The 24,408-nt window shown below is 43.7% G+C and overlaps 3 protein-coding genes across 3 annotated transcripts; 2 read left to right on the forward strand and 1 right to left on the reverse strand.

Moving 5' to 3' along the window:
• The first annotated feature begins 226 nt into the window (after positions 1–226).
• On the forward strand, positions 227–5,110 carry sqstm1 (sequestosome 1). The gene is made up of 8 exons (XM_079744473.1): positions 227–512; positions 1,040–1,135; positions 1,255–1,574; positions 1,829–1,994; positions 2,338–2,409; positions 2,718–2,920; positions 3,031–3,190; positions 4,497–5,110. Exons 1-8 carry the CDS (start codon positions 344–346, stop codon positions 4,649–4,651), a joined length of 1,341 nt encoding a protein of 446 aa, XP_079600599.1. The 5' UTR covers positions 227–343; the 3' UTR covers positions 4,652–5,110.
• Positions 5,111–5,182: 72 nt separating this feature from the next.
• Positions 5,183–11,661, reverse strand: mrnip (MRN complex interacting protein; the record flags this gene model as incomplete). Its single annotated transcript, XM_079745396.1, has 7 exons — positions 11,528–11,661; positions 11,126–11,185; positions 10,193–10,293; positions 9,965–10,052; positions 9,719–9,831; positions 7,369–7,447; positions 5,183–5,731 (listed from the first exon to the last, which is right to left on the reverse strand). Exons 1-7 carry the CDS (start codon positions 11,585–11,587, stop codon positions 5,183–5,185), a joined length of 1,050 nt encoding a protein of 349 aa, XP_079601522.1. The 5' UTR covers positions 11,588–11,661.
• A 440-nt stretch (positions 11,662–12,101) lies between these two features.
• Positions 12,102–17,209, forward strand: LOC307082063 (toll-like receptor 8). The gene is made up of 5 exons (XM_079745491.1): positions 12,102–12,309; positions 12,678–12,743; positions 13,127–15,663; positions 16,043–16,160; positions 16,362–17,209. Exons 3-5 carry the CDS (start codon positions 13,170–13,172, stop codon positions 16,597–16,599), a joined length of 2,850 nt encoding a protein of 949 aa, XP_079601617.1. The 5' UTR covers positions 12,102–12,309; positions 12,678–12,743; positions 13,127–13,169; the 3' UTR covers positions 16,600–17,209.
• The last annotated feature ends 7,199 nt before the right edge of the window (positions 17,210–24,408 follow it).

Genomic DNA, 24,408 nt, shown 5'->3' on the forward strand with positions numbered 1-24,408 from the left:
TTGCAAACAACGATAACACTCACGTAATAACCACCTCCCATCATGTGACATATGGTGACATGACTTCATGTGGAGGAAATTCCCCTTCGGAAAGTGCTTTGTCATTCCTCCTGCTCCGATTGGTCCAGCACTATTGGCCACGCCCATTTGTTTACATATCAGCGCTTGTGACAACTCCCGCCTCCCAAAGTTTCTGCACTATAAATGTTTCCCATCACAAGGAAGGGATCATTGTGTGCCAACAGTAAAGGGGTATTTTCAGAGTGCGAAGTACAACAACAGCCGAGGCCCGTGTTATATTTCTACTGCGCAACAAGCGAGCAGAGACCGAGGAATCGCCATCATGTCAGTGACAATAAAAGCCTATCTACTGGGTAAAGACGACGTTCACAAAGAGATCCGTCGCTTTGCTGTTGATAAAGAGGACTCTACCAGTTTTAATTATCTGAGTAAGAAGGTCGTAGACGTCTTCTCCAATCTCCGCAGCATCGGCTTCCAGATGTACTATCGAGGTGAGTTTCAAATGGGTCAATTCTTTTTAATTTTTTCGTAAATATGCTGTAGGACATAGCTAACGTTTTAACATATACATATCAAATCGTGTTCATAAACTCGCCATGTAGCCAATATGGTGTTTGTTTATTTATTCTAAGCAGCTTGAAAGCTATTATGTGTCTTATTTTTCTTTTTTGGTCTCAGGATCCTTCCCTGCCTTATGTTGTCCAATAACATACGATTCAGTATTTCCTTGTTTTACAACCCTACGCATGTTGACCAGGCCGTCCTGCGTCCATTTAGTTTATTAATGAGGGGTGAAGCTACTTCCTTGTTATACCAAACGTATTACTCCGTATAGAAGATGAAATAAGACTAGCAGGCTGAATAACTGAATAGAAATGAACACTTTTCAGAAATTATGTTATTACCCCAAACCGTCTAATCCACATCTAGTCTCAAAAACAGAGCTTTTGATGGGTGTTTCATGGGTGGTGAGCTATGTGTTATGGCCTTTTAATGACGTCTGATTGTTTGGTTGTAGATGAAGACGGCGACATGATCGCCTTCTCCTCAGACGATGAGCTGAGAATGGCGCTCACCATCCTGCAGGACAACACCTTCCGCCTGTTCATTAAAGGTAGCACACAAACACACACACACACACACACACACACACTAAACGCTGCTACTTGCTATTTTAATTTGTTGAATCATATAATCGTCTACTCATAAAGTTTTCTTGGATTCGTATTCCAGAGAAGAAGGAGCACAGGCGTGACTTCCCGCTCCACGCCTTCCCTGGCGGAATCCCACCCTTCACCTTTCCCCCTCCTCCCGGCCCAGGCATGCCTCATGCCCCGCCCCCTCCTCACCCTTGCACGCCCCCTTCTCACCCTGGCCCGCCCCCCGTGCATCCCAACGTCACGTGCGACGGATGCGAGGGCCCTGTGGCCGGCACACGCTTCAAGTGCACGGTGTGTCCCGACTTCGACCTGTGCTCCACCTGCCAGGCCAAGGGGCTGCACCGGGAACACCCCCTCCTGCCCATCTGGCACCCCCTGGCCAACCTGATGGAGGTCAGCACCGCCCGCCTGCAGCCAGCTGCTTGAGATGACTCCTTTCAATGGCTAGCTTCTTTAGATACCCTGTTTGCCCGGTTAGCTTTTTGCATAATCCAGTTGGAGAGTTAGCTTCTTTGATTACCTTTTATGTTGGTTAATTAAGCTGTTCAGAGCTTGTTTAGATCATCTGTTTAGCTCGCTTATTTTGTTTCCAAGTACTCTTGTGAAAATAACAATGTCATTCGGATGTATTTCTGTCATGGCTCCAGTGGTTTCCTAGGGGCAAGTGGATGAGGAAGATGAGACATTGCATGTGGAACGGAGCTCAGCCTCCAACCAAGCCAGGGGCCACTGGGTTCACCTGTGGGACCCAGTCCACCGCCGCCCCCGGTACTTCAACCAGCCCGCCATCCTCCGACACCTCCAGCTCATCTGGTAAGTCTTAGGGAACATTAGTTCAGGTCCAGCCCCCCCAAAAAAGTATACAACTTCAGCCTTAGTTGACTCCTTGGGTAGGATAGGTTTAGTGCAGCCCTTGAAAAAACAACATTATTGTTATTATTATTATTCTAAGCATTATTAACTGATGTTGTGGTTGATTGCAAGGTCGCTCAACTGAGAACATAACCCAATAATATTTCCCTCAGGAACAACCAAACATGCACTTTTATATAATTTTAAAAGGGCTAATGATACGGATAGAATGATTGGGGAGTAGACTAAGAGTTAGAGTTACTGTATGATGAATGATTTCCATCCTTTTTGTCGCCCCCTCAAGGATATTCTCAAGCCAACGCTGAATTCCTGAAGAACATTGGCGAGGGAGTGGCGGCCATGTTGAGCCCACTAGGTAAACAGACAAGCCCTCTGGCTCTTTAGCACCTTCTCACAATTCTTACAATACAAATATGTAAAGCTGTACTACACACACACACACACACACACACATCTATCTACTACCTGACGCTCCACAATATCATTTAAAACACTCCTGCTTTTCAAACCTGCAGTACTTTCTGGCTGTGCCCATGTCAGGAATCTCTAGATAAGCATTAGCCGTCATTCTAATTAAGACTTTAACGGTTGCCCTCGTGTAGACGCTAAGGATAAGCATCTCTACAAGACACGTCATCATTAGCCTCTTGTTCTCTGGTCCAGGCATCGACGTGGACATCGACGTGGAGCACGACGGCCTCAGGACCAAGGTGACCCCCCCAGCAACCCCAGCCCAGTCGGGGGCCCCTGCACCTCCCATGGCCCAAGCTGATGGAGCCACCATGGGTCCCGAGGGAGAAGGGTCCGGGAGTGCTGAGGTGGATGTCGACAAGCCAAACAGTCTCGGAAGCATTCACTCTGACAAAGTACTTTCTTTTTAACAGATATATGTGTGCTTTATGTCATTTGGTAAATGTTTTCGACGAGCGATTTGTAATGCTTCATGGCTGATTAATGGCTCGATGCTTTTTCTCAGGGCACCAAGGAGACAGAAGAGGAAGAGTGGACCCACTTGACTCCAAAGGAAGTGGATCCATCCACTGGCGAGCTGCAGTCCCTGATAGGCACCCCCTCTGAGGGCCAGGAGGGCCCAACAGGGCTGCGTGAGGCTGCCCTCTACCCACACCTCCCAGAAGGTACCTGCAGCTTTTACACATCCAGCCTGGTTGAGCCTGGCTTAGGGCAGATTCACACTGAATCAGGCATTGCGGCGAAAACTCCAGTTCAACCATTCATTTGATGGGGGAAAAGTGTGTTTAGGCTGATCAGTGGCGCTGGCCCCGAGAAGAAGAATCTTGTTTACCATCATGGTAAACAAGGTTCAACAGAATGGTACAATGCTTATGTTACATGGTAATACCATGTAACTTTACCTGGTAATACCATGTAACGTGAGCATTGTACCATACTGCTGTTTACCGAGCAACTTTGAAGGTGGAACAGACGTTGGTCGCCACTGTGATGTCCTTTCCAACCCTGCCATTAAGGAGTGGTTTATGTTAAAAAAAGGTATTTTCCCATTCTGTTTCTCTAACTGCCATTTCTTGATTATGCCTTTTCGCTGACTCTTGGGGTGTTCAAGGGTCCAAGTGTCCAACTGAGAAGTCACCACTATTAGACCCCACATTATACTTGTCAATGATCAAATAAAATAATGTTTACTTAAAGGACAGTTTCCTGTATTCTCATCAAGTAGCATAATGCATAAGGGGATCTCTGCTCCCTTGTGACTGGTTTACCCAAGGCACAAAGGTTCATGTTAGATAAGGCTAGGAACAGGTAGGGTGGCTAGACAGTGCAATGAATAGGAGACAGAGCTTACATCATGAACGGGAAAAAACATATCGATTTTTCCATCACATCATGTGTGGAGCAGAGCTGTTCTCAACATTTCTGAGACCTGTGCCAGTGTATAAGAAATCCTTGCTCTTGCCAATGCATTGGACTTCTCCTTGCGGAACCCTTAGAGAGACGCAGGGCGATCTCCCATCTGAGGCCTCGGATTATTGTGAGGCCGGATCCGGATTTCAAGACGGATGCCATATGAGCCGTTTTATAATTTCCAAACAATGCATTGCTTAAGTATACATTAGCTGTTCAACTTACTGTGTAAGACTAATCGTTGCTTGTTATTGTCAAAATAGTGTTGCACTCAGCTCATCATGTGCTCATTTTCTTTTAGTGTCCTCAACTAGGCCGCTTAAGTTGAGTCCTGGGAGGAGGGGGTTGGGAAGCAGTATTAAACACTGTGTCAATGTTACATATTATACCTTGAAGCCTGGTTTATACTCCACAGCCTGGTTAAGTATTTTGTGGTACAAAATACGGCTCAAGCTAAACTCAATTATAGCTAGACATGTACGTCCTATCCACATGCTTGCTTCCATGATTCACAGTATTGGATACATGGGCTATAGGAACTTAATCGCTAATGTCTTGCAGAGGCAGACCCCAGACTGGTGGAGTCCCTGTCCCAGATGCTATCCATGGGCTTCAGCGACGAGGGAGGCTGGCTGACCCGCCTGCTGCAGACCAAGGCCTGTGACATCGGAGCCGCGCTCGACACCATCCACTACTCCAAGCCCCCCAAGAAGTAGTCATGGCAACCACCTCCTCCCTTCAAGAATTTAGCAAGAGCATCCCTTTAACTCTTTATTTTCTCTCTGTGTCGACTACTCCAGGCTGATGTCCATTTGACCGAGACATTGTTCGTATTGGACATGTTTATAAAATGAGCTCACTGTTGTTCATCAAAATGTGATGGGCTAATATGGTTTTCAAATATTTGGTGTTGATTAATTCGAAATGAATGACATTTATTGATAATATTAACAAGACACTTAGTTGTTAATAAAAAGGTTAAATTAGGACTAGGATATGAACTCCTTGATTAATATTCACCTGTCAATTAAAAGTTGAATAGACATTTACTACGTACGCTATTGGAATAAGTGCACTTCTGTTTGAAAGATATCTATTCTCATGCTACACTTTATGGCAAATACTTTGTTAACCAGTATATAAACAATAAAACTCTTGCGAATGAATTCAAAAAATATTTTTTTTCTTTCATTTTCATTGCTCGACATTTCTTTACTTCCAAGACAATGAATTGATAGCTTTTCTTTTTAAAACATGTCGTCAAAATCGTCGCCGGTATTGAACAGGGAGTTGAAGGGGAGGGAGGGGCGTGGTTGAAGATGAGGGGTCAGGGTCTGTGACGATACTGCCTTGGGGAGCTCTGATGGGTGGCCCAATTCTATCATGTTAACAACACTACAGGGGGTGGCTGAAGATTCCAGCATATCAAGAGGCTTTCTCTCCATGTTGTTGGCCAGATGGCTGGCTTCTTCATCATCATCGTCTTCCTCCTCTTTCTCCTGCTGATGAGGAACTGGGAGAAACTGGGCCCATTTTGAGATAGGGGCAGCTGCAGAAGACATGAATGAACAGGGTTGGTTGCTCAGACGAACTCTGTCAGGGCCAGAGTTGCTGACATCAGGCTTGGTTTGGTTCACTTCTGGGTTGATGGTTCCTCTGGTAAAACCTGGATTAGCCTGGTTGTTTAGGTTGATGGTTTTTCTGGTAAAATCCTGCCTGGTTTGGTTGGAGCTTGAACTGATGGAGATGTGTGTATGCTGTACAGTGGAGGGCTTGCTGATGGGCATTGCTGGTAGCTGAAAAATATATATTTTGTGAGAGATTGTAGATAAATTTGTTGGCCTAATGACAACAGAACAATCTCTCAATAACCATCTTAACGATTTTGACAAAATCTCTTAATGACATAACCATCTTAATGACAAAAGTTACCATTTTAACAATAACTACCTCTAAAACGACAAAACTTAAGATGAAGAAGAGCTAATCTAAAGCAGTGGTTCTCAAACCTTTTATACCGCGTACCATCACAGAAATTATTTGTCTCCCAAAGTACAACCATTATGACATGTTCTAAAATATAACACAGTAGCGTAGGCCTGCGTCCCTATTCAGCTACGCACATCTAATGCAGGAGGCACCTTTATTCTTAAAAATAATATTTATTGTTATCTGTTGTCAGCTGTACAAAGTGGTAGTCCTAGAACAGAGACACGGAAACACATACACACACAGCAAGTGAGAACATGATCTCATGGTAAAAGTATTTCCATTCGTACAGTGGTGGCTGGTGGTTTTTAAAGTGAGGGACGAAGGACTGCGTGCTTGGTTGCCATTGGCCTGCTTGCACGGTTAGTGAAGTATGATGGCATAATTATGTGAGACTCAAGTTGTTTCAGGGTGTTTTGGGAAACAAAATAGCAGGAAGGGATAATTATGTGAATTGATACAAATCCACCAGTGGCAGCATTGTACTTTGAAAGCTGGTGGGCAGCATGTCTTGGACTACAAGGGCAGAAGGAAAGGATGCGAAGCTAATTAGTCAAATCAGGCCTATTCTTGTTTTGTAAAACTAAATAAAAAAATCTGGGCCTATCATTGGGCCTATTTTTTTCCTCAATGACTGAAGCTATTGGTTGTAATTTGGCTATGTTTATTTTCAGCTACAATTGTTTTATTTTTGCATGGGCTGTAAGCCTAACATTGTTTGAGGCAAATGTGGATGTTAATGGATGTTTCAGAATGTTGTTCATGGTGTTAAGCCAATTAAGATTGAGGGACTTCATTTATTGATCAAGTCAATCCTCCTCGCGGGCTCCGCAGCTCAGCCGCGGGCATGCCGGCCGCAGGCTCCCCAGTGGCTTCAGACACGCTAATATAAGCGAACAGAGCCGCACTGTACCGCGAGGCATACGACTGAGCGGGTTTGTTGGTTCTCGTAGCCTAGACTTGAGGGGATAACCCCTCCCTCCAGGCTGCTCCACAGCAAGGGGTCCTGCTTATTGGTTCATAGCGCAGCCAAGCACTATGAACGCTATGAGATAGAAAGGCATTAAAGTAGTCATATTTAAGGGTATTAATTGATTAGTTTGGGCAATCTACATTTTTTATTCTCAACAATGTTAAGGAGGATCTTCCTCCCTCTCCTCACTGGAGAAGCCTCAACTGCATTCATACAAATTTTGATAGTATTGTTTTTAATCTAACGATTTTTTATTTTTTCTTATTCCTCTGCGTACCACTTGACAGCGCATCGCGTACCAGCAGTGGTACGCGTACCATAGTTTGAGAACCACTGATCTAAAGGACAGGTCAAAGATTGAAGATAGGAAGATGTTGGCCTAAAGACCAAACCATCTCTTGACTTAATGAAAGAACTTAAATTATATAACTATTCACAATAATATATTTAACGTAAGGACAGCACTTTTACCTTTCCCTCTCTGCAGTGGTGGTGTATCTCTTCGTTTAACGAGCCTTCGTCTGCTCTGCCTACAGCTCTTTTCCTCTTCCTGTTGGTACAAAACGGAAACAAGGCTCAAGAACACAGCTACGTGTATGGGAGAGATTTACCATTGGTTTAAAATGACGTATAATCATTATCTTGCCAATACAAATGAAACATGTGTCTCAAAAAGCACCAAGTCAACAAAGGACTACATTCTCAGTGACATCCACGTCTGTTACTTATTTAAACTTTCTGATGCCACTGAGATGAACCTTGTTTACTTAGCTGACTTCAAGGGGATCCCTAAAAATGTAAACCAACTTGGTATCTGGTTCAACCCATCCTGATCCCCTGCATTCTTTCCCTCACTTTACTTATACCAACGTATATGTTAAAGGTTCCATGGCATGACAATCTCACTTTATGAGGTTTTCTAACATAAATATGAGTTCCCCTAGCCTGCCTATGGTCCCCCAGTGGCTAAAACGTGCGTTCAGTGTAAAACAAGCACTAGGTGTTCTGCTCGCCTTTGAAAAAACGGAGGCTCAAGCGTGCTGATTTGGAATGTGGTCCCATATGTCGTCATAAAGGATCTAAGCTCATCCCCTTTCTCTGCCTTGCCCGCCCAGAGAATTTGGCCCGCCAATGAGACACGACTGTGCGAGCGCCACGTGTGTGTGTGATTACAAACACTGTAACGCGTTTGCTGTGTTTGCTGTTGGTGTTATGGCACATAACACGTCTGTTCTTTGACGTCTCTGGTATTTCCACAACGAGACTGTAGTTGGGGTTATCTCAGCTATGGTTGAGAAGGAATTGGGGGCAAGGAACTTTGGCTTTGACTCCCTGAAGTACATGAACCACGACATGGAGGAGAAAGGGATTGTTGGCCGCGAATGTCTCCCGCTTGAGCCCCGCTTCCCGCTGCCGAGGGACCACCGCCTCGGCGCTGCAGGAGGCGGTGGTGCCTAAGCTCTGACCACTGCCAAGGCGGTGGTCAGTGCTTTTGGCCGTGATAATATATATTATATGATATAGATATCTATGTATAATATGATATTATTTAGATATAGAGCTCCAGGACTCCCGTGTGTTCTGGAATATTTACAGAACACATCTAAAGATACACACCCACTGTAAACAGAGCGCATGGTACCGTGGCTGCAAGCTGCTCAGGGCCACACCCCCACCCTCCTCCTTGACCCGCCTCTCTACTCCTCATTTGCATTAAAGCTACAGACACCGAAACAGCGCATTTGGGGAAAGCTCAATGTGCGACTGGCTCTGTCGTGGCTGTAATTCTGCACCACGGCTGAATTTCAGGAATGACTTCAAATACTGTGTTTGGGGCCTACTAATATCTTTATTAAAGCATCCATAAAGTAGCATGCCATGGGACCTTTAAGGTTAACTGGTTGATGTTAAAGTCAAATATTGTCTGCTTTATGAATGTATTCCACAATCACATACGGTGGTATTGTCAATTGGTTTAAAGGTTTGCTTTATTGTCTGAGTAGAAGTGATTTTCAATTTTTCCACTGTGCTCATTCATATCACATCTCTAGTTTTAACTCATATATGAGGTATAGACATTTGTTTTCTTTGATTCGACTTTATTAATTTAATCAAGATTGTTTTTGTCCAACATGTAAACTAACCTCAAGCCAGTACGTTGGCAGACAATTTTGAACATGTGGGTTTATTATGTCTGTTTTATATCAGTTTAATTAACAGGGTGACAATTGGATTACAATCACATAGTACCTCACTGCCTTACATCTGATATAACTGATGTTTAAGATATCAATTCCAAGTATCGGTAGGAGGATAAACGTATGTTCAGTTTATGGGGAACATGGGAGGTGCCTAATTTATATGACCAATGCATAGGGTGTTGTGATAGGTCATTGCATGTAGGAGGAATCCAAACATTTTGGCAACATAACCTGAAGCCTAATCCAAAACGGGAGCTCTTTGCAAACCCACTCAGGTTTGTAATTACTTTTTATGAGTGATAATAAAAGGCTTTATCTTACAAACTTTGGCTTTATCAACATGTGTTGTGTTTATCCACGACACGTGATACATGCTTCATGGACCACTGCCCGCAACACGTTAGTGTTAACCCATAATCCAAAATTAGACAATGCTTCAACAAAACACAAGGCCATCTTAAACAGGTTGCCTGAAATTACATTGACATTTTTTGTAGATAAACTAATCTATTAAATGCAATGGTTATGATTAGTATATGTTGAACATTAATGCTCAAGTGCTTTTCAGCTGGTTTCAGGCAGAGCTTGATTCTCTCTGGTGAAATGAGGCTAAAAAATACCTGGCATTCCTGTTGTCACGGAGAGGGCTTGTGCTCAGGAAAACGGTGTCCTCAGGCTCCTCCCTTTCCTGTTGCCTGTTCAGCAGGTATTTGTCCCAACGGCTCTCCTCTGCCTACAATACACAATAGCCAATCAGTGAACATCAACAATCTAACACAACCCCTCAACCTCCCTCCTTGTGTAACTGACGTATTGACAGATTCAAGACCCTCCACATTAAACTGACGTAGCTCTGTGATACTAACCAGCTCAGTGTTGCTCGGTCTGACATCGTGGCCACTGACCTCCCAAGCTCCATCTCCAAACGATTGTTCCGCCTCCTCCTCCTTTTCCCTGTCATAACGAACCGTCAGATCCAGGAACACGTCACCATGACAACCACTCAAAAGTGTGTCAAGTAAAACTGATTGTTTGAGCTAATGAGTTAAAGTTAAGAGTTTTTCCTGTTGAGCGTGAGGTCAAGTTGTGGTTACCTTAGCGACCAGGTCACATGCTCCTGCTCCAGCTCTCCTCGCTTTGTGTTCAGCTTCTGAACGTGGCGTCTGCAGTCAGCCCCAGTGCCACGCCCAAACTCCTTGGAGAGAGACCGATCCACACAAGGGTCACAGATTCGACATATTTATGCCTAAAATTTAGGAATGATGAGAAAGGAAGAATAGAAAAAGTAGTCTTGCTACTTTATACTTAAAAATGTGCTGTAGGAAAGCTTGAGTAATTTTAGTGTAATATGTTGAAATGGCATAGTCAACCTCCGAAAGCTATTATGGGAGTGGTAACCAACTTTTTCAGCATGTGAACCCATTTCTGTCTCTGAAAATATTTGCGACCCAAATAGCTTTTGTGCATTTGCTTCCATGGCTTCCATTGCTATGATTCATTAGACAGTCAGTTCGTATACAGGACGTTTATAAGACCTAAAATGCTTTATCAGGTTGGAACCACTGTTTAAGTTAGTACAATCCTGTGTGAGAAAACATGTTTTCAGTTGAGTCGAGAAAACATGTTTTCAGTTGATTGTGCCTGCCTCTTTAGAGTCGATTTAGACCTTAGGCTGCTCCGGATCATTTTTTACCAATCAGGGCAGTTTTCCCCTGATTGGTTTGGGCAATCCATGTCGCCTGTCAATCAAGTGTGTCAATCCCTGCGATTAAACGGCTGGATTGTAGCCTACGGTGTCATTTTCTCAGTGGCGAGATTATTAAAAAAAATGTTGTTCTCTTCGGCTCTCTCTCTCTTTACAATTTATAGCTTACCTACAGCACTTTTAAATTGACATTGAGAGAGGCAGCTGTATAAACGAGATTACGTATTAGACAAATGGTTAATCCAATGGAATTACGTATATAATTAAGTGTACTATTTAAAGTGACTTCGCCCAAACATGCAACATAAATAAAAAAGCCTACCTTAAAAACGGACTGCTTCTCTCCGCACATTTTACAGCTCCATTTCTTTGCCTTTTTCACCTGTGACAAGTGAGCCTCAGATTAACGAGTCTCAGCAAAAGCACGCTAGTCGCAATTTAAGAGATCTTCAGTACAGTTAACGTTAGAGATGGAACGCTTCAGATTTATTGACAGTGTTGCTCATACATGACAAACGGGGATTTTTGGCAAGCCGATACAAATAGGGTGACCCCAGCTGTCCGTAGAGATGCAATATTAAATTTGTCGTCATTAAATACATATATATCTTTTGAGGGCACTCCATAGTCCTCCACCTAGGACTATGGACTCCAGTTATCCGACAAGCACTAATGATAATGAAAATAATGCAGTTGATGCCTTTAAAGACTGCTGTCATGTTACCTGCTGTACTTGGAAGGTTTGGCATGAATAGCATCTCAAGACATGAAATTCTTGTGCCATTGTTAAGTTTATATGAGATAGTTGGTTAACCCGCTAGAGCTGAGATAATGATCTTGGGTTTTTCCCGGTAAAGTTTGAAGCATAGATGAAGTAAATGTCGCTAGACGCGGTCCAGATATTGTCCACAGCGCCCTCTTAAGATTCGGCGGGGATCTGTTGCTTTGTGAGTGGGAGCCGTTATTAACCGAGCGCCTCACGTGGTGCATAGACTCTGGTCAGTTCTTAGATATTTATTCTTTTGTAGTTTGTGATTGGTGTTTTTTTATACAACTTTATTCCTATTATTTTAAATCGTTTTTTAATTACAATTGTTGCTTACATATGAGCTTACTTCTTTTCTTGTGTGTTTATGAAGATCATATGATGCAAACTTGCATCTGTGCTCAACTCCCATGGATAAACAAGGGAAATAATAATATTTATCAGTAGCCTACAGTTCTACCGCAGGGAAGTGAAACCAGACCTCTGAAACCTCATGCAAATGTCACAATTTTTCAGATACTGTAGAGTTGTTAGCAGTGTTAGCAGAAGAGGAAATACTTCAAACTGTGTGTAATGAAAATATATACTTAAGTAATTTAACTGGACATGCCTTTATTAAATTAGCAAAGTGTTCATCAATTACGAGATGAAAAGTGTAGTGACTATGGGTTCAACTCGCAAGCCAAATGTACTGGATTCGATCCCGAAGGACAGCGCAAGCTTTTGCTATTTCCACCTGGGTAAGTGAGCCTCAGATTAACGAGTCTCACAAGAGAGACTGGGCATCGACACGAACATCAGATTAAATATGATAGCCAACAAGCACTAATGATTACGGTAATGCAGTAGACAAGGTTTTACTTTTTTTTACAATATTGAAGATTTAATTGGAGGGCCCTTGTTTCATTTTTGGAAATACAGAACTATTTTAGTATTTATTTGCATTTTCAAAAAAAGGTGCACCTGTTCTCACTGCTCAGTTAACTACCCTTGGATAAACAATGGTGAAATAATAACATTGTTATGATCCATCAGTAGCATACAGTTAGTGGTCCTTCCCCAGTGAAGTTAAACCAACACCTCTCAAAACCTCTGAAACCTCCTACAGTCACCATTCATGAGATCCTGTTGAGTTGATCACTGTTAGCAGAAGAAGACATTCTGTGGGAAAACTGTGAGTATTACAATCAAAATCAACTTCCATAAATTTACTTGCATTATTAATATTAACGTATTCATCATTTTCCAGGCCAAGAGTGTAGGGACTAGGAGTTCAACCCCTAAGGGAAAACTATACTGGGTTCAATCCTAAAGGTCGACAGCTGTAGGCAGCCTAGAGAAAAATGCTGATACCTGAATAAAGTATCTGAATTCATTGTAATTCACTTTTGGCTGAAGTGCAATGAATGGATATTTAACAAATAAAAAGCAATAATAATAATGATTATTATTATAATTATAATAATATGAACAATATTGATTAAGCTTTTTATTCATTAATCATTTATGTGTTTGTAGTGTGTATTGGACTTGTCACCATTCCACTCTACTCCACAGTTACTACCAAACGGACCTGGCAGTGATCACTTTGAAGAAGACCATGTCGCTAGTGGGATGTTGGGTTCTACAAAATGTAGCTGTCTTTCTTTTTTCCATGCTTTATCTTAATCCTTCACTTTCTTACGTGCTAAAAAACTGCAGCATACCTTTCTCTGAGAATAGGTCTAACTCGGCTGGTATTAATATTGACTGTTCTCAAAGAAAACTGTTAGTGGTACCAGATGGCATCCCAAGAGGTGTGACACGGTTATCCATTTATGTTAATCATATCCAAGCAATTCACAAGAATGATTTCAGGTATTTGTCAAACCTTACAGTGTTAGACCTATCCAAAAATAACATTTCTCATATTCAAGAAGGATCTTTTATTGATTTGCTAGAGCTAAGGGAACTTAACATGAATTATAACAAACTGACCAAACTCTCAAACAACCTCTTTGAAGGACTGTGGAAGCTCGCAGTGCTGGACCTCAGTTACAACAGAATCAGAGTCATCCCCCCCTCCGTTTTTGGGTCAATGTCCAGCTTGCATTGGGTGAAATTAAATGGCAACCTGCTAACAGAAATGACTGACATTCAGTACATATTACAACTACCACACATTGATTATATCAGTATTGATGGAAACCCCTTCAGCTCTTTTGAGACAAAAAATCTTCCCCATGACATGTCCTCTATTCTCAGGGGTTTAAAATTGTCTTCAACAGGGTTAACAATCTTCAGCATCACAACACCTGTCTTTCCCCATCTTGAGAAGATAAGTTTTTATGGCAGTTGCCAAAATCCTGTTATGGAGGTGGACATACCCGATCCTCGTTTCTTCAGGACTGTAACTCATCTTCAATCTTCAACTCATTGCATCTCTTTCAAAGACATGAGTAAGCTCCTAGAGAGTCTGGTCTCACTGACGCATCTTGAGCTGTCATACACAGAGAAATGGATCGACAGAGGTCTCTTAAAGACAGCATGCAGCATCCCCTCTCTGCGGTCACTGGACCTCCATTATAACTCTGTTGTCAACATTGACCAGAAGCTGGCCTACTGTTCACAGTTAACCAAGTTGGACTTATTCTCCAATCGCATCTCCAATCTCTCCAGTCATTCAATACAATCAATGAAGCAATTGAGATACTTGGATTTGGCAGGTAACTTTCTCTCCAGTGTGCCTCATGACCTTATCAGTCTCTCGTCTCTTGAAATCCTATATCTGTCAGCCAACAACATTGCTGAGGTAGGCTGCTTAGATTTCTTCAATTTAACAAGACTCAAAGAACTATATCTGTACAACAACTACATTGATAAACTACATGGTTGTGTTTTTCAATATCAAAAGGATCTAAATGTTTTGGATTTAAGCAATAACTTGTTGTTGGAATTGGACGATACTTTTAAGATCGGTCTTAAGAACCTAGAGTTCTTAGATTTGAGTGAAAACCGAATTAAGCATTTTGGAACGGGAGATTTTAAAAGTTTGGAATCGCTCAGTTGTTTAAAATTAAATATAATTGAAGATCTACACATTAAGGATTTTGAAGGATTGTACACTCCTAGTCTGTCTTTTCCACTACAGATGGACAATATATTTAGCGGACTGCAGTTGTTAAGAAATCTCACTGTATATCTGAATATCCCAGAAGGCTACAAAGGGGTTGATCTAAACTTTTACCAAAACTTGATAAATTTACCTTCTTTGAGGTATCTGGACATAATATGTAAAGGTGTGCATTGTTCAAAGCCTTTACATGTTCCTATACATTTTTTTAAAACAATGAAGAATCTAGAGCACCTTACAGCTGAGAATTTCCAACTTGTGGAGGCAGATAAAGACACGTTTATATACACACCACAGCTTAAGAGTCTCGCCATAACAGTCAGCGGCCTTTCAGACCTAAATCCTGAGCTATTTCAGCCAATCTCAAATCTAGAGGTCCTGGATCTTTCACGGAATACTCTCAAGAATTTAGATTTCCTGGCCCAAGCGAACCTGACTAGCCTCAGGTGTTTGAAACTCTGTGAGAATGAGTTAACTGTTATCAATCACAATATCTTCCTGTTCCTCCCGGCCCTAACATATCTAGATCTTTCTGTTAACCCTCTGACCTGTGACTGCTCTAACTCTGGCTTCCTGCTGTGGTCGCTGAGCAGCAATCAAACACAGATCGTTAATGTCGACCAGTATATGTGCACGTACCCCCTTAGTGAAAGGGGAACTATGTTCCTTGACATTGACGTGCACTCCTGCTGGATGGACACCAGCTTCCTCTGCTACATTACCACCACCAGCCTGGTTCTGCTCACTCTGCTCACTGCCTTCGGCTACCACTTCCTGCACTGGCGTCTGGTCTATGCCTACTACCGCCTCATGGCCTTGCTCTATGACATGAGAGAGAGGAAGAGAAACAAGCCGTATTGCTATGATGCTTTCATCTCCTACAACGTCCAGGATGAAGCCTGGGTCCACAGGGAAATGCTTCCTGCACTGGAGGAAGAGGGAGGCTGGAGACTCTGCCTGCACCACCGAGACTTCCAGCCAGGTAGGGCTGGCTGCCTGAATTGACCAGATCTTTACATGTGACGTCTGCCTTCTGTTATTTGACAGGCACATGCAAGTCATGACATGCATCAGGTCATGTGACGAATACCAACTTCAAGAGTCAAAACTAAAAAATTTAGCTAAGAAATATAAGCATATTATAAATATAAAATAACCTCTTTTAATTGTTAGACACCAATAATGTAATTTAAGTATTTTAAATAGAAAAATACTATGGCCAAAAGTATCTGCATACAAATGACATCTATTTTCTTTCACTCTGATCAAGTACAACAGATGAAATGAACCATAGTAATTAAAACATTTAATTAAAATACATGTCATTGAATAATAACCATATCTGCGTGTGGCCTCCATAGGTAGGTCCATCATGGAGAACATTACAGAGGCCATCTATGGCAGTAGGAAGACCATCTGTGTGATCAGCAGACACTACCTGGAGAGCGAGTGGTGCTCCAGGGAGATCCAGATGGCCAGGTGAGACCAGCAACTGTACCGTCTAACTTTGGTTTAGTTCAGATGTTCTCACTCTCTCTGGGCCCAGCGTCCATGAGGGCTTTATCACTTCACTATCTAATCCTAGCTATAGCTCTCCCTTCACGTGATGACTTTCGTTGCTGTCCGAGTGGCCCCTTGGATGCTGTTTAAAGACCTTGTGGTGATGTGTCCCGTCTCCAGCTACCGTCTGCTGGATGAGAAGAAAGATGTGTTGATCCTGCTCTTCCTGGAAGAGCTGCCAGAGAAGCAGCTGTCTCCTTACTACCGCATGAGGAAGCTGGTGAGGAAGAGCACCTACCTGAGCTGGCCCCAGGCCGCCCGCCACCCTGGACTCTTCTGGCAGAACGTCCACAGAGCTCTGGAGAGCGGAGACAGCCATGATGACAACACACACTACCTGTCTGGGCCGGTCCTTTAGCCTGTTGGAGTAGCAGTCTGCTCTCACCTGCTGCCTTGGAGTGGGACTGTTTTTTCCTATCGCATAGTGATTAGATAGACAGGAGATCAGTGGTGCTCACAATATACAGAGGAACCACTGTATCAGTGAGTGAATATTGAAATATATCTTGGCTTTGCACGCCTCTTAAGAGCCAATTGACCTGTCGCTAAACTCCGCCCTTAGAACGCAGATTAGCCAATGACATTCCAGCCTTAACTATACTCGGATATCAGCTCGAACAACTCCATTGAAAACAACAGGGAGGAGGCATGATATAACAATTTAATGGTGGATTTATGTTGTTTGTGTAAAAAAAATAAACGTGGTCAAATGATGTGCTTTGGGTACATGTTACCTGGACAATTGCTATCCCGAGAGGCTGCAGAATGGGGTATATTTCATCCCTTTTCCCAAGCCCCAACGGGACAAGAAAAAGTGTGTAATTTGGATCAGACTGTGTGGCAGGCCAGAATACCAACTGAATTTAAGATTGTCACCTTCTGTATATATTTCAAAGTTTTTAATATACTCCTCCATAGCGTAATGTAGTCCCTTTCAATTGCTTCTGGATGAAATTAAATCATTTTTGGCCAAAGCTTTACCAAAAACTGTGTGATAAATTGTCAGCTGACATTTTTCCATGTTTTTGTTATCTAGTCTGGTTTGTTTGTCCAAGCTCGTCATCGTAACATCGGGGGGGGGGGGGGGGGCCCTCTCTTTCTTTCCCTTTAAAGGGGACATATTATACCACCAGGTGTGAGTGTGATTAGCCTTACAAGCCGTTTCAAAAATCTGCCCCATATGACATCACTAGTGGGCGTGTCCACCTAGATCTGAGCTGGATAGATGAGCAACGTTTACTTCAGTCCACTGGGTGGGCTGGTTGACTGATCTATCCAGCACCGATATAGGTGCAGTCTATCTGTCAACATTGTAGCCCTGGTGCCTGTTTTTATCCGATTGACAGCTGAAAAGAGTCTCTCCACAGTACATGTCGTCATGGGCAATGTGAGGAGGGCCCGCAGGAGACTGTTCATGTTGGGAAAAATATCACGGGGGCATGCGTCGAGCACTTCTACGATTGTTTCATTTTTCTCGTTCATGGTCTTGTTGGCCTTTGCCTTTCTTTTAAGCTGCTGCACAAACACAGTGTGCTCTGCGTCTTCCACCAGAATGGAAAAGTGCGCGCAGGCGGGCCGGATGAGTGCCTTGTCACCAAAGGTGTCTGACCGTGGCAGGCAGGCAGCAGCGGCTCCCATAAAGCCGTATGTGTCGGGCTTGAAACGAGTGTTCAGCTCCATCATCTGCTTGTCCAGTATGTCATTCCATAATTTCTGTAGGTCCGAGTTTTGCTGTACAGGTGATGATTTGCCCAGAATAGAATCAACGTGCGTGGGCAGGCAGTCCACACGTGGGGTAGAAGCTGCTGATTGGCTGAGAAGCTTTTACTCAAAGCTTTCCTCAGGCTGCTTATTGGATGAACAGCTAGAATGAAAATCACTCACTACTCACTATAGGCCTCGGTCAAAATGGGCGGGCCCGGACCTAAAATGGGTGGGCCCAGGCCCACCTGGGCCCAATGGTAGCGCCGTGGGTGGTCTGGTGTGTTTCCAGCATTCGTAGTGTTGATCAGCAGAGAAATAGTTCGCCAAAGACGTTAAGGTTGCTTAGCAACCAAAGACACAGCCCATGCAAGTGAATGGAGCGTTCCCTCTTGTCATAACTATCAAACCAAACATCCTTCATATTCACAGAGCGAACATTATGAAAGTAAAATGCACATTTCTCGCTAAAAATGTTTACATAAACACTTTTAATGGCGTAACTATGTTACTATTTCCACCCAGAATAAAGAGTAAGATGTCCGCCATGTGCTTCTGTGCAAGCGTCACGCGTTTTTTGAACTCGGCGCGTTGGTGCGTTGGGCGAGTTGGTGTGTTTACGTGCGTCATTACGTGCATCTGCCACGCCTAACGCCCCTAATGTGCCGCTTTAACGCGTGTCACGCATCTACGCGCCTAAACCAATGGTTCCCTATGCAAAAATGCAGATTTTCGACGCCCCTAACGCGAGTAACGCGTTTGGTGTGGCCGTACCTTAAGTTGTTTGTGCTTTATTTTATGTGTAGGGACCCTTGTCCTGCTACTGCAGAGGTTTGGGGATTTTTAACAATATTAGTGGTTCAAAAATGTCGATTTGGAAGGGAAACTCAATGCCCCAAGCTAATAACATGGATGCCAAACATTGCGCCGGGCAAACTATCATACTTGATTTTCAATTGAAAAGGTATCTGGAGAGCTTATTTGATGGGTTTTCATGCCAAAACAAAGACCCTGGGTTCAATTTGCACCGGAATTACACTTTAAGGGAAAACGGATTAAACTAACTTAAAACCATATACCCTCAAGTTGTCATTCAACATGAACTGTGGCATTTTCCATTTAAAGGTCTTCCCCAAATCTTCTGAAAATCATATGGTGTAATTGGGAGGCCTTAGTTTGGGTGAAGAAGTCTGCTGATCCCTGTTTATTGCAGCTGATTTTATTGATCTTCTTGATCTCAGCTCCTTTGATCTGAGAAAAAAAACTAATTTTTCATCAATTCCTTTGCAATTTTGGAGAAATAGGGTGAGAGAAACTGCTTTATGAATGGTAAGGGAAGTGGCCCCGTTTTAGATTTTCAAAGACAAAAGGTTTTTACGCCTCTGAACTGAAAATGTCCCCAGATTTTGTCTTAGAAATCTGGTCACCTTACCCTAACCCTACTCTACCTAAACACATGATGAAACAGAAGGCATTTTTACACTGCCAAGCAGGTACGGTCACTGCTTGCCAGATGTTACAATTTCAGTGTCTTGCCTGTGTAAAACCAAGGGGGTATATTCCCCTTCGTCAAGGAGCCGGCTTTCTTGGTTCATTGGAGCAGGCGGGAAATAATCAATGTAGGTGGAGCCAGGCCCGTCGCGAGAAGGCAAGCAAACCAAGCAATTGCTTGGGGCCCTGAGCTGGCCTGGGGCCCCAAGACCTCGACTGGTTATGAAAAAAATGCAACGACACTCTAATCTGACCCCCCACCCCCCCATTTCATTTAATGCACTTTGGGCCCCCGAATTCCTTGAAACGGCCCTGGGTGGAGCGCCTGTACCACCATGTTAAAGAAAGCATCCTGTTTTTCTTCCTTCTCACTGAAGAAACCTATAGCTGCCAGAAGGGGGCGTGCTTACAATTCTGGGCCTCCCCATTTTTGTAGATGTAGGTTCGTTGTACTTTGTCCCTGCTTTCATTTGAAAGTGAATTGACTGATTCACTGGTGATTGCTGTGTTCAGCACGAAACCCCGCCGTCTCCTGCTGTCAGCCCCAAGTCCCACAAGCAAGTTTTAACTGAATTGTGTGCATTTATGATTATTTATCAGTTATCTCGGATTGTTAAGCTTTTGTTTATATGGTTAGATATGTTATTCATTTAATTATTCTTAAGAAATAAGCTACAGGAGAAATAATTTTTAATCGTTTTCCTGCTGTTTGTGTTTAGCAGCTGTGTCAGATTCAATGCTACTGTTATTTCATGTCCATACAGTTCGTCTGTCATTCTGAATTTATAAGAAACAGTTAAATAATTTTGGACAGTTCCCTGCCCGCTGTGCTGGGTAAATAAATGGAGAGAGAAACAGACCCTCCAAAGATATAATTCTGTTTCAGTCTTTTTATGTACTGAACGTTCAAAAGAGATAAATGAAGTTAGGCTTAATGCCAAGGTGTATGTCTTTGTCCGCTTCAGCACTGAGCTAAGGACAGCAACATATAAGAGCCACACAGGTAGGCTACTGAGTCGCTGTCCTCAGTGCCGCAGAAATGCGCTGAAACGGAGATGAAGGGGAACCCGGTTTTTATTTTTGGCTTATTATAACTGGCCCATCCAGTTTTCTGGAGGCCCACCCACAATCAAAATCCTGGCGCCGCTAGTGCACCAGACACACCATGTGAAGTTATTTAACCCGATTATTGTTATTCATATCCGAGATTATTTAATCTAACCCGATCTAAACTCTATCATGCGAACTCCTACATACAGCGCTGCGTAGGCGCGTTAGGCGCGTTGAACCATTTTTGTGACACACAATGATCAAGCGGCATGTTAGGCGCGTTGCACGCGTTATCCAACGCGAGTAACGCGTTTGGCGTGGCCGTACCTTTAGTTTGCAAACCCGGAGTTTATTTAAAAAGAAAGTTTAACAAGCATTACCGGTAGGTCCGTGTTTACAGGAAGTCCACACAAGTCGATTGCCGAATGCGCCGGAGTTCAGTTCAAGGACGAAAGTTTTGGAATTTATAATTTATATAATTTATATTTATAAATAATATATAGCAAGTGTTGACACGTAAATTAAAGGACTTGCATATGTAAGTTACAGTTACACAATTTTTGTTCGCTACAATCAAGCATGGCACGTTGTTGACAGGAAGAGGACGAGTGGGAGGAGGGGGAGGAGGAGGAGGGATATGTCTTCTAGGATATGTCCTCCTCCGCTGTTTTCGCTTTTTTTGCGAGATTTTCCAGTTTAGTTTTTTTGCTTTTGTTGTGTTTGAACTCTGGACTTCAAAGCCATCTGTTTGATTCGGCCTGTTCGATGTAGCACTGCGACTACACTGAAACACCAGTTAAACAGTCTCTACCTGTCTGCTGCTACCTGTCTGCCACTGGTTAGCCTCTGGGCTAGCCTCGCCGATACAAGGCTCACCTGCATGGGACTCCTGGGTCTACTCTCCGCACTCTGTAGCTGGATAGCCTGCTCTGTCGTGCCCCAGGAGGCACGCCTGATCCGACTGGTCTGCTGCCAACCTGCAAGCTCTCCTGGACGCTTACCCTGCGCCCACGGATTGCTGTCAACGTGAAGGACGCTGCATCCCCGACACACTAACGCCCGTATGCCCCAAGGGTGTTCACTTGCTGCTAATCCCCGGCGTCGCTCAGCTGTTTCCCCGTCTCCAGCGAAGCTACAACCGGCACGCTTCATTCCTCTGCCTCCACCACGCTGGTTCTGTGGCTTCATCACCTGGACCATCTACCACTGGACTACGTCAAATGTTCTGGGACCACCTTCACCACTACAAGCGCCCTTACTACTGCTAAATCTGCATACTATTCTTACCTCATCAACACTGGTCAGACACCTAACTCAGACTCCTAAAACCCACCAGACATTTCCACCATTCAGGGCACTGCTTTCCTGGACTTCTTCAGCTCTGAAATCCATACCATTCACCAACAACTGGCCTCATCCTGCACCTCTCAAACAATCCAACCTGGATGATCACCTCCGGCCTCTTATCAGCTCCCTCTCCAACTTCACCCCAGTATCAGCACACACCATCTCTGAACTCTGAACAAATCCACTACCTGTCAGCTTGATCCCCTTCCCACCTCCCTTGTCTAAGCCTGTATACCATCCATCTCTCCGATGATCACCAACATAATTAACTCCTCCCTCACCACTGGCACTGTACCCCGCACTCCCGACTGGCTACTATCACACCCATCCTGAAAAAACCTGGTGCTGACCCAACTGACCTCAACCTTTACCGGCCCATCTCCAACCTCCCTTTCATCTCCAAAACACTTGAAAGGGTGGTTGCCGCACAAATACAGTCCCACTTCGACATAAACAACCGCCATGAACCTTTCCAATCCGGTTTCCATCCAAAACACACCACTGATCAGCCATGGTCAAAATCACTAATGACCTCCGTGCAGCTGACTCCAGACAACTACCATTCTAATCCTTCTTGACCTCAGCGCAGCATTCGACACTATCTCCCACACACTACTCCTGGATTGCCTGGCTGGCATTTGGATCACTGGTGCTGCACTATGCTGGTTTACATCATACCTCACTGACCGCCAACAATTCGTGAAAATGGAGGGCCACAAGTCTGGCTGTTCGGGTGTCTCGCTGGGTGTCCCCAGGGTCAGTCTTGGGCAACTCCTCTTCATCATCTACCTCCTCCCCCTGGGCACAATCCTCCGTCATCATGGGATCCACTTTCATTGCTTTGCCGTCGACACACTACAGGTCTACATCTCCTCCAAACCCACCGCCGCCTTCCCTCCCACCTCCCTCCTCACCTGCCTGGAAGTCATCCCGAGCTGGATGAGCAAGAACTTCCTGAAGCTCAACGAAAATAAAACGGAGGCCCTGGTCATCGGCTCCAAGCCACCCTCACCAAACCAAAACATATCCCCAGTACCGCCCATCATCATCGACGGATTCCCTGTACTCTTCTCCCCCCAAGTCAAGAGCCTCGGCATCATCCTAGACAGCACCCTCTCATTTGCACCTCGAATTCAAAATACCACCCGGATTGCTTTCTTTGACCTCCGAAACATCTCCAGACTCCGCCCATCACTGTCCCAATCCAGCACCGAAATCCTGGTTCACTCATTTGTCACTTCCCGCATCAACTACTGCAATGCCCTCCTCACCGGACTCCCCACCAAACTCATCAGCAGACTGCAAATTATTCAGAACTTGGCCACCCGGATAATCGACCGCACCAAATCGTCTGAACATATCACCCCTATTCTCATCCAACTTCACTGGCTCCTGGTACATTACTGCATCCAGTACAAAAACCTCCTCCTCACATACAAAGCTCCCCACCATCTAGCCCCCTCCTACCTCTGGGACCACCTCCAAGAATACAGCCCCTCCTGCACCCTCCGCTCAACCTATGCTGAACTACTCACCATCCCCAAACCACGCCTTATAACCATGGGTACCCAAGTCTTAAGCTGCTTGGCACCCAGCCAAGCAGCACCCTATGGAACTCCCTCCCCCTAACATAACAGAGTCAGATTCCATCACAACGTCCAAATCCAAACTGAAAACCCACCTGTTCAAACTGGCCTACTCACTATGACTGGTCACCGTGCACTACAGTGACCAGCGATCGATGTTTGGTTAATAATAATGTTTGATGCTGTTATTTTATACTCAGTTGTTGTTATTTTATGTTTTGTTTACTCTATGTAAGGTGACCTTGGGTGACTTAAAAGGCGCCCAAAATTAAATGTGGTATTGTTATTATTAGGGGTCCGAGCAGCAAAGTTGCTTGGTCCCATATTGTTTCTGTAACGTTTTTTTTTTCTCTCAAATTCTGTAAAAGTCATACTGCAGCCTATACCGTAAGTCGAAAACAAATTTTCAGGTATGGTTACAATAACCCCCACTACCCATAAACCCAAATTTGTGGTACTGTATCCAAAGGTGGCGCTATTGTAAAAAATCATGAATTAGGCTTATTTCTCCCCACCAGATTGACCTGGACTCAAAATTCTTTCATAATATTCATCTCTAGAATCAGATGCATCTATAAAAATCCTAAAGCAAAACATTATAAAAAGATTCACAGGCTACAAAAATAATCAAAAATTCACCAAATCGCAACATCAAATCTTTAGACTAAGCCTCACTAAGATCATAAAAACAGAATTTGTTTTATTTAGTTCCATTTGAGAAATATTGGCCAATAAAGTTGGAGCAGTTATCCCATTTTTCTTATATGACCATTTTGTTATTGTATTAAAAAACATACAACTATTATTAGGTGGATACCAATACCCCCCACAACCCATAAACCCAAATTGTGGTACTGCACCCAAAGGTGGCGCTATTTAACAAAAAAAATGAACTAGCCTTATTTCTCCTTACCAGATTGACCTGGACTCAAATGTTTTTCATCATATTAATCGCTAAAATCAGGAATGTCAGTGGCTCAATGGGATAATGC

Source organism: Pollachius pollachius, assembly GCF_949987615.1.
Source record: "Pollachius pollachius genome assembly, chromosome: 10".
Lineage (NCBI taxonomy): Eukaryota > Metazoa > Chordata > Actinopteri > Gadiformes > Gadidae > Pollachius > Pollachius pollachius.

Coding starts and splice junctions, on each gene's coding strand:
- sqstm1 (XM_079744473.1), top strand. CDS start 344: ATGTCAGTGACAATAAAAGCCTATCTACTGGGTAAAGACGACGTTCAC. Junction 1,995..2,337: donor CGACACCTCCAGCTCATCTG/GTAAGTCTTAGG, acceptor CGCCCCCTCAAG/GATATTCTCAAGCCAACGCT. Junction 2,410..2,717: donor GGCCATGTTGAGCCCACTAG/GTAAACAGACAA, acceptor TCTCTGGTCCAG/GCATCGACGTGGACATCGAC.
- LOC307082063 (XM_079745491.1), top strand. CDS start 13,170: ATGTCGCTAGTGGGATGTTGGGTTCTACAAAATGTAGCTGTCTTTCTT. Junction 15,664..16,042: donor CCACCGAGACTTCCAGCCAG/GTAGGGCTGGCT, acceptor TGGCCTCCATAG/GTAGGTCCATCATGGAGAAC. Junction 16,161..16,361: donor AGGGAGATCCAGATGGCCAG/GTGAGACCAGCA, acceptor TCCCGTCTCCAG/CTACCGTCTGCTGGATGAGA.